Source organism: Lagenorhynchus albirostris, chromosome 4, assembly GCF_949774975.1.
Source record: "Lagenorhynchus albirostris chromosome 4, mLagAlb1.1, whole genome shotgun sequence".
NCBI classification, from domain to species: Eukaryota; Metazoa; Chordata; class Mammalia; order Artiodactyla; family Delphinidae; genus Lagenorhynchus; species Lagenorhynchus albirostris.
The window spans coordinates 43,442,206-43,451,016 of NC_083098.1; the positions used below are offsets into that span (position 1 = coordinate 43,442,206).

At 50.7% G+C, this 8,811-nt stretch overlaps 1 protein-coding gene across 3 annotated transcripts; it reads right to left on the reverse strand.

Annotated features, from left to right (window-relative positions):
* Window positions 1-790: 790 nt before the first annotated feature.
* Window positions 791-8,569, reverse strand: PRDM8 (PR/SET domain 8). 3 transcript variants are annotated; one of them, XM_060147206.1, is made up of 5 exons: window positions 8,442-8,569; window positions 7,283-7,419; window positions 4,790-5,010; window positions 3,565-3,796; window positions 791-3,150 (listed from the first exon to the last, which is right to left on the reverse strand). In XM_060147206.1, the coding sequence occupies exons 3-5, from the start codon at window positions 5,006-5,008 to the stop codon at window positions 1,538-1,540; spliced, it is 2,064 nt and encodes a 687-aa protein (XP_060003189.1). In that variant the 5' UTR covers window positions 5,009-5,010; window positions 7,283-7,419; window positions 8,442-8,569; the 3' UTR covers window positions 791-1,537. The 3 variants fall into 3 exon arrangements, with proteins under 3 accessions (XP_060003189.1, XP_060003187.1, XP_060003188.1); XM_060147204.1 differs by having other exon boundaries at window positions 791-3,153; XM_060147205.1 differs by lacking the exon at window positions 8,442-8,569 and having other exon boundaries at window positions 791-3,153; window positions 7,283-7,489.
* Window positions 8,570-8,811: the final 242 nt, after the last annotated feature.

Genomic DNA, 8,811 nt, shown 5'->3' on the forward strand with positions numbered 1-8,811 from the left:
TCATTTGGTTTTGCATCTAATGGTTTCTGGACATACCACAGACACCTACATACATACGCTCTGTTTCAGAACTGTTGTCACTATATGAAGAGTACAGAGGGACATTTCATAAGACAAAGGGCAGGGAGAGGAGGAAAGTTCTCAAGGTCTTCTGTATTGTAATGCTCCAGGGCTAGTTTTTTTCCAGAGGCTGTGCAGCTGTTCAAGTCTGTGCAGGGAAAACTGGGCCAATACATACACTACCATGGCCATTTCACCTTGGTTTCTAAAGAAGCTCTCCATACAGTCTCTTAATGGGTAATGACAGAAAGCTGAAGGGTTCTAGAGCACAAGATACTCTTCCATGTAAGCATCACTAGTAGAACCTAAAGTGGGCTTTTCACCTGGTCTCCCTGATCCAGGTCTGAAAATTATTTGTCTTTGGCCACTTGTGAAAATGCTAGTTATCCTGCTGCTGAAAAGATGATGACATCCCAGGGACAGGTTAGCTTCATGGCAGGCATCTTTGTTTAGATGATTTGTCCTTTGATCAAGAAGCTCAACACTCTCCAGATAAAGATTTTCCAAATAATAATCAGACTTTGTCTTCTCACTTTTAGGCTCAAAACTGGCTTAGAGTAAATAATACAAGTGGGGTAGGGTTTATCGTTCCTCTGTTCTGCAGTTTCTTCCCCTTCTTTTCGGGCACTCAATGAAAATATATGGTACATACTCAGAGTGTAGCCCTTAGCTACAAAAAACATTTTAAAACACCTTCCCAATAATTGCTTTGAAGAAAATAGTCATTTATTGTCAAAGCATCCAACATATCCAGATAATCTATATAAAGTTTAATAAATCTTTCCAGGGATAAAAGAAACACATAACTATTCAGACTCCATTTCACTGGCACAAAATTACACTTTGTATTAAAAGGAAATACATATTTACATAATGATGACATTCTTCATTGAAGTCCATAATCATTTCATGATACATGCACTTCCCCCTGGAAACTTAAATTGAATGGTGACCCTCTTTTTATTTGTTTTGCTTATTTTTGTAGGAACACAAACTGTAATCAAGAGATGCAGAAAGCATCTCACCCTCCTCCTTTACTTTATATCTAAAATAAATTTTGCCCTTACATATTATTCCATCTAAATCGTAAGTGCTTAATAATTTAAGTAGAAACGTATGACAAATGCATCAATATGTTGCAATATATGACATTTTTAAAAATGTACTTTGTTTTGGGGAAAGTGAAAATACGTGCATTCAAAAGAAAACCTCTTAAACACCCCACCCAATCAAAAATCCACCATCTTGTCTCGTGTGTGTGTGTGTGTGTGTGTGTGTGTGTGTGTGTGTGTGTAGTGTAGGTCACGGGTAAACACTTGGATGTAAAGGTTGGGGGGGGCAGAGCACGTGTGTGTGTGTGCGTGTGTCTGGGTGCGATGTTTCAGGTCACAAGGAGGTGGTGGATGTCATCGTGTGTTTGCTCCTGCAAGGCTCGACTGTGCGTGTGCGCGCGTGGAAAGCTGGAGTCCTTTCCGTGTCAATTATGCGAAGTCATGTGCCTGGAGAGGTGGTGGCGCTCCCTGAAGGACTCATTGCAAATGGGGCACTTGAGTTTCTCCTCCCGTCTTCGTTTCACCAAGGGCTCCATGGCGTACTCCTTTTTGTGATGCGACCTCATGTGGTACACCAGGTCGGAGGTCATGCGGAAGGAGGCATTGCACTTGGCGCACCAGTTCTGCGCGGGCAGACACAGAGAGGTGAAGGAGGGCGGCAGCAGCGTGAGCGCCGAAGGCAGCTGCAACTGCAGGGGCCCCGCGGCCGCAGCCGCCGCGGCCGCCGCGGCGGCGGAGCTCTTGGGCCAGAAAGCGGTGGCGTAGAGGAAGGGGCTCTGTTTGGGCAGCCCGCCGCCGCCACCGCCACCGCCGCTCGGCAGAGACCCGCAACCTCCGTTCAGGTCCGCAGCTCCTTGGAGCTTCACGGCCAGAGGATCGGAGGCGGCGGGGTACAGTCTGGTGGGGCCCACACCGTCTCCGGGGTGGCAGGGCTCGAGCGCGCTCAGCTTCTGGCCCAGCACCAGCGGGGACAGCTGAGAAAAGGAGCGCGCCGGCTGCGAGAAGGCGCTTTTGCGCTCGTCCGACGCTGCGCCCTGGCCGCCGCCCGCCCCGCCCGCGGTCCCAGCGCCTGCACCGCCCCCTGCGCCGTTGCCGCCCGCACCGCCCAGCTGCTGCACTGAGGTGAAGGCGCTGCCCCGCGCCGGGCTGCCGCCCTCCAGCCGGCCGGGCAGCGCTCCCCCGGGCCGCGGGGCCAGCAGCTTCTCGGAGCCAGCCGGCGACGCGGCCACGGGCGTGGAGGAGCCGCCGCCGCTCGCGTCCTGCTCCTCGGCGGCCATGTTCCCGCCGTCGGCGGCCGCCTCCTCCTGCACACCGGCCGCTCGGGACGCCTTCTTCACCTCCACGAAGGCGCTGCGCTTCGCCTCGCCTGTCTCCGGGCTGGGCGGCGCGAACAGGCGGCTGTTCTCTTCCAGGCCGAAGTAGCTGCCCGAGGCGCGGTACTGTTGGGGCGTGCACACCAGGTCCTCCTTGGAGGCGGGCGGGGGCCGCTCGGCGAAGCGGCCCCGGCCCCCCACCAGCCCCGCGCCGCCGCCGCCGCCCTCCGCCGCCTCCTCCGGGAATTTCCTCTTCCCTTTGCCCACGCCCGCGGCGTTGCCGTCGGGACTCAGCTCCGCCCCCTGGTGGTCGCTGCAGCCGCTGAGGCTCCTCACTGGGGAGCAGCTGCTGGCTCCCCCGGAGTTCTCCAGCTCCCGCGCCAAGTTGTGAAAGTCCGTGGACGGCTTCGCGCTGCTGCCACCGCCGCCCGCCGCCGGCGGGTTACCGCCCTCGGGGGAGGGGGCCGGGTAGTGGTGGACCGGGCCGGCTTTGCAGAACTTGGGGGTGGGACCCAAGGGTGCCTCCTGCGGCTGCGGCGGCTGCTGGTCCTTGCCGCCGCCGCCGCCCCCGTGATCCTTGGTGCCCACGCCGCTGCCTTGCTCCTCTCGGGGGCTCACATCAACGCTGTGAAGTCTCTTGGGGCAGCGGAAGCGCAGATGCGCCACATAGGGAAACTCAAACTGGAAACGTTGGCTGCATTCCAGGCATGTGTAAGGGGACGACCCTGCTTAGTGAGCAAACACCACATACACACAATTGCGCGCGCGCGCACACACACACACACACACACACACACACCACATGATTACTCAGCATCGTCTCTAGGCCAGTTTGCCATCACCCCCTTCACAAAGCCACCTTCGCTTCTCAGGGCCTGAGTGCCTGAGTACAGAACATCGTGAAAGACCCGATCTAACTTTCCCTCATGATTTGAGGGGAGTGCAGTCATTAAGCCAAGCGTGCCCCGAGTTATCCTCACCTAGCTGTCCCAGCTTCCTTCCGGACTATATCTCAGAAGCTCCCTATGAGGCACTCCAAGGGAGGAAAGGCGCGCCGAGGCGCCAGAGTGAGCCCCGCCGCTCCCTGCGTCGCTCCCCCGCTAGCTAAGGGCCCAGACGCAGGTCGAGAGTCAACCTACCATTCATTTTGCTGTGGGATCTAGAGGGGCAGAGCAAGAGTAACTCAGTCAGTTCTTTCCCGTACCAAACTAATAACTCCTCATCTTTGGCAATCCTGCGGAGAGAGCGGTAAAACAGCTGTCCGTTTTTTATGTAGGCTTCAAGGTTCTGCTCTTCTTTATCTCTGGCTGATTGGACCAAACGCAGCCACATCAGACCTTCTGAGGAACCATTCGCCGCTGAGGTGTCTACCTACAGTTTAGAAAAAAGAAAGAATACAAGAAGGAAGGGGATGAGGGAGGGAAACTCTTGTGAGAGAATGAAGCCTCAGGAGCCAGGGCCATTTCCTCTGTTATTCTTTCCCAAAGAATTATCTGAGGTCAAGCTTCCAAAAACTTGACCCGAGTTAACATCCATCCTCATGTTTGTGGCCGACAGGTAAGATAATATTCCTAGAAAGCTGCATCAATTATGTAGATTATTTAAGTCATCGTATATTGGTTGAACACCAAGTTAGCAAATTTCTTCTTACAATTCAAATAGTGTTAACCTCTTGAGAATTGATTGCTAAATTATATCACGTTGCAAAAGTATGGGGAATTTTCTTTGTCTTAGAAGTAAAAAGCAGGCTTAGGTTTTAAAAATTATTCTGTGGCATTCACTCATCTTCCTAATTTTGGCTTAAACAATTAATAGTTCTTTGTAAAGAAAGAATAGGAAGTGAGAGGACTTTTCACACTCAAACATATGACTTTAATGATGTTTCATTGTCAAAACATTAACATTTTTATTTAAATACAAACTCTAGGCACTAGCTAGCTTAACCAGAAAGAGTAATATTCCAGGGAACAAGAGGCCTCTTGGGATTGGAAGGCAAATGCACCCAATATTTATAATAAAAGTACTTATAGCAAGTACTTAGTATGCAAATAGCCTCAACCCTAGTGAAACCTCCCAAAATGTTAAGGAAGTGGGCTTTTCTCCAGGAAAGCCCAGAATTGAGGCACTGATTTAGACATATCTGGCATTCAAAATCAATTTTTGTCACTTATTTTGGAAAACCAGTTGACAATACTTCTGAGTTTGATTTTCCTTTTCTAATTTTTGGTGTGTAAAATAGAATGGCACGTATCATTGCATTTTCTACATTCAGAACCTGTCTCAGCTTGCCATTAGAATGACTCTTAGTCCATTTTCAAAAGGATATTACCTTCATAACCCTACACAGCATCGGCCAAGACTTACCCGGAAGATATAAGGGACCGTTCTCTTGTCGGTGGACTTGAGAGCTATGAAAGCTATGCTGTCGTACAGAGAAGTATGGCTCAGGACGCAGGGACCGAATATAGCGTTCTCAGGGATGTCGCAGGTGGTGTAAACGCTGGTGAAAATATCTGTCAGACATTGTTGGACAGCTTTGGCATCTCCATCCCAGATGCCTCTCTGGATGCCCGAATCCTCCATCACTGAAGACAGATACACAGGACAATTGAAGCGAGTTACATTACTCCTTTTGCCTCTATGAATCCAGGCAGAACGTTTTGACAACTAGACAGATTTTTCTTGAATTTGCCTGGTTTTTGCATCGCTCTTATTTCAAAAATAAAGCCAATGGCAGATTAAATCTGGCATATTACAAAGATGCCAATGAAGAGTACTTTCTTTTCCTTTAAAAATTATTTTAAAAAATGGTGATGGGGGAGCTCAGAGCGGACTGACTGCTAGAGAGAAAGAAAAACTGGGCTAGGAAAGAGAAGATCGCTTTTTTCATTACCTTGGGGGAGGATGGGGGGAGGGAGAAAGAAGGGAAGAACAATAGGATTTTTTACTAGCCTATAGACTTCCCAGACTGAGAGAAACTTCTAACCCTTGGGAGAAAGCTCCTCTCTTCTACTCTTATGTATTGAACTGGGCACCGGGGAGCTGATTTTATTCTATTTTTTCTTCCAAAGAGGGGAGCAGCATTTGCGAGCAGGCGGAGACAGCAGAGCATGGCGAATGGATTTCAAGTAGAGTGTCAGGGCCACTGATTCCATGTCAGCTAACCTTTCTCTGCAGCCTACAAGAGGGGACGTGTGTCTGCTCATTTCCATAATCCAACACTGTCCCTCCGAGGGCTTTAATTAAAAGCAGCAAGCAGAGGTAATTATTTTTTTCTCGACACGCTTATTTATGGATGAGGGTGAATCCCAGTTACCTTGTATACAAGGAGGTGGATAGAGTCGCATGAGCCTCATGAAGTGTGCAGGTATAAGGCACGACTGAAGGGTCCCCAGTCTGAAATACCGCGTGTGTAATGATTGGTGAATGCTCACTCCCCCAGATAGGACCTTGTCTGGGCAAGAGGGGGCAGCCCCGCTTGAGTAGACCTCGGTGGGCTCTCCAGCTGTTTAATCTGCAGTAATTCAGAAAGTGATGCCCCGATGGAGAGCTCTCTATTATTAAGCTGTCATAAGGAGACATTTTCCTTTCTTTGCCACTGGACACCCCCCCACACACAAGACTTATCATTAAACAAACAAACAAACAAAACAGATATTTAAAATTTAAAGTGGCTTTAAACTAACTGCATTGTTTACTCTTTCTGACTGATTAAAAGATTCCTCCAAGTTGTTGTTTTTTTCCCTAATAACGTCTCCATAGGCAGTTATTTAAGTATATTTTGTACAATTTAAGCAGCAGGAAAGGGAAACCTAATTCTTTTCCTCAGAAGCTGTTCTTCATGGAATAATATTAGTCATGTTCATTTTTATCTTAATGTCTATTAACCAATTAATCTTGCAAATGTGATTACAAGGTAGTGCTTTTATTTATTTTTTTTCTTTCCAGCTAACAGAGCATGAAACTTTGGTCAGCCTCTTTTCCATTCACTCTGCTACATCCCCCAAATGTCAAGTATGGGCTGTATATGCCAGGCAGGAATAAGAGAAATTATCCATACAGTAGAAACTTACTTTATTATGCTACAGCATCTATCCCTGGGCATTTTACCCAACACAAGGTAGCCCTTCTGATTCCAACTGCAAATTTAAATACATTAAAAAAAATCCTTCAGAATCTGTCAGAACCTCCTTTTCAACGGAATCCTATTCTCTCCTTTTCAATTTCCTCAATTCAGCGTTTTATGCTCCAATTTTTCTCTTCCTTTTAAAAGTCTCTTTCACACAAGCGTTTCATTGTGCCGAGAGGTCGCCCCGTCACTTCGGGCAACAGCAGGGACCAATCATTAAAATGCAGTTCTACCTAACAATACGGTGAAAAGATCCTCGCTACGCCGCGCTAATAGGGGTTCGCGTCGCCACGGCGGCCGCCACGAGCCTCGAGTCGGTCACAATACAACTGGGCGAGAGCCTGGGCTCTGCCGCCCGCGCGCGGTCGCCTTTGCCACCTAACCTTTCACAGTTCTGCATCCTCCTCTAAGCCCGGGTTCTCAGACGCCCGGAGGATCCTCCCAGAGCCCGCTGGGCTCGCCGAAAGCCGTCGCTGCCGCCGGCCGCTCGCCCTCCCCCGTAGGCAGGCATTGTCTGGCGGCCGCGCGCTCCCCAGTCGCTGGCTTCTTCGCCAAAGGGCTCTCCACCCCTCCTCCCTTTGTATAACCCTATTGGCAGTAGAGATCCCGTCAATAATTATCCCCCCCCCTTTCTGGATAATGAGAAGACGGAGGACAAAATGTTCCACTCTCCCCACCAAACCTGCCTTCCTCCCATCCTCCTCTCCCATCAATGCAAATAGACTTACCAGGAATAAGGTCAGGATCAAATCGCCCAAATAAGGCCACCTGGAACCGGGAGATGCAATCGAGTGTTTCTTTTGCCTACTGTATCAATGTATTTCCATGTCAAGAGGTGTTGGTGTTGCTGTCTTGTAGCCTCTGCCTAAAGAGAGGAGAGAGAGATGGAGAGACGTGGAGAGAGAAATGAGGGGAGAGTGAGAGAGAGAGAGAGAGCGAGAGAGAGAGAGAGAGAGAGAGAGAGAGAGAGAGTTGTACAGATGGACCCGATGCAGTGACTGACTGGCACGCAGACACACACTTTTTGTTTGCTGCACATAATCTGCCCAATGACGCGTGACAGCCCACGTCCCCTCCCTTTAACTCTTTGCTGGTCTGGGCGCTCCCTACGGCGGCGCCGCCTGCCTGGAAACCTTCTCTCCGGCCTGCCCGCGCCCCGCAGCCCCGAGCGCTTTCGCCAAGTGGCAACGCCTCTCCGAGCGCGGCCCGGCCCGCCTCCTCCTAAAGCCTCGGGCCCTCTGAGAGTAGTGGTGGTGGTGGTGGCAATCAGTTTTGGGGTCGGAAATGGAAGTACCAAAAGACCTGGAGAAGGCCTTTTCCCGTTTCGCTTGGCACCTGGAGAACCTCTGGCAGACAGCTGGCCACTCAGCGCGCGCACGGATCCCGCGCGCGTTGCCTGAGTCTGAGTTCTGTGAAGGGAAAGGGGGCTGCGGTTTAGCCCCGAGGGATTCTTTGGCCCTCCAGCCGCGGCTGACACGAGCAGCTAGTTGCCAGGGGGTGATAAACCGGCGTCAGCTCTCTCCAGGAGCGCTCACACTACCAAGCCCTCACGAGCAAGATTCAGAAAGGGTGCGCTTTGGTGAGAACTTGGCTCAGTGTTTCCTTGAACACGGAGATGGGTAAGAGGGATGGGGTAGGGACGCCGCCAGACCTCCGAAAGGGATTTACAAGGGTCTTTTGGTCCCAGCACACACTTACCTGGGCGGGGTAAGGGGTGAGAAGGGGACTGGTGGGAAAAACCCAGGTTACGGGACTCAAGCTTTTCAGGCTCTTCCGCCTTCAGCCTGGAGCGTTCTGCATAATCCCCAAGGGGGTCCCTTGCCGGGGAGGCAGGTAGTCTAAGACCCCCCAGGGGTGGGAAGGGTGAGTTAAAGTAAAAATTATTACCGAGATGGGCTCCGGAGAGCTTTTCACGTCCAGCAGGTGGTGGAAGAGTGAATGGAGTGGCCGACGCCGTCTCAGGAGCCTCGTTTGTGCGCTAAGCCACTTAGAGGCGCTGGCTGGCCCCTTTAGCGCAGCAGTTGATGCTAATGACTTGAGGTCTTTAACAGCCTGAAAGTTGACTCCTTCAACAGGGGCCCGCAACACATTTTCGCTGGGGGATCTCGGGGTTCATTTTCGACATTTAACTCTCTGCTCCTAAGGGAAGAAAGACCTTTGAGTGGTATAGACAGTCCCACTCCTTCAGCCTCATCCACAACACCACTACGTTGAAGAGGGCAATCAGTTAGCTTTAGGATAAATCGGACGTGTAGCC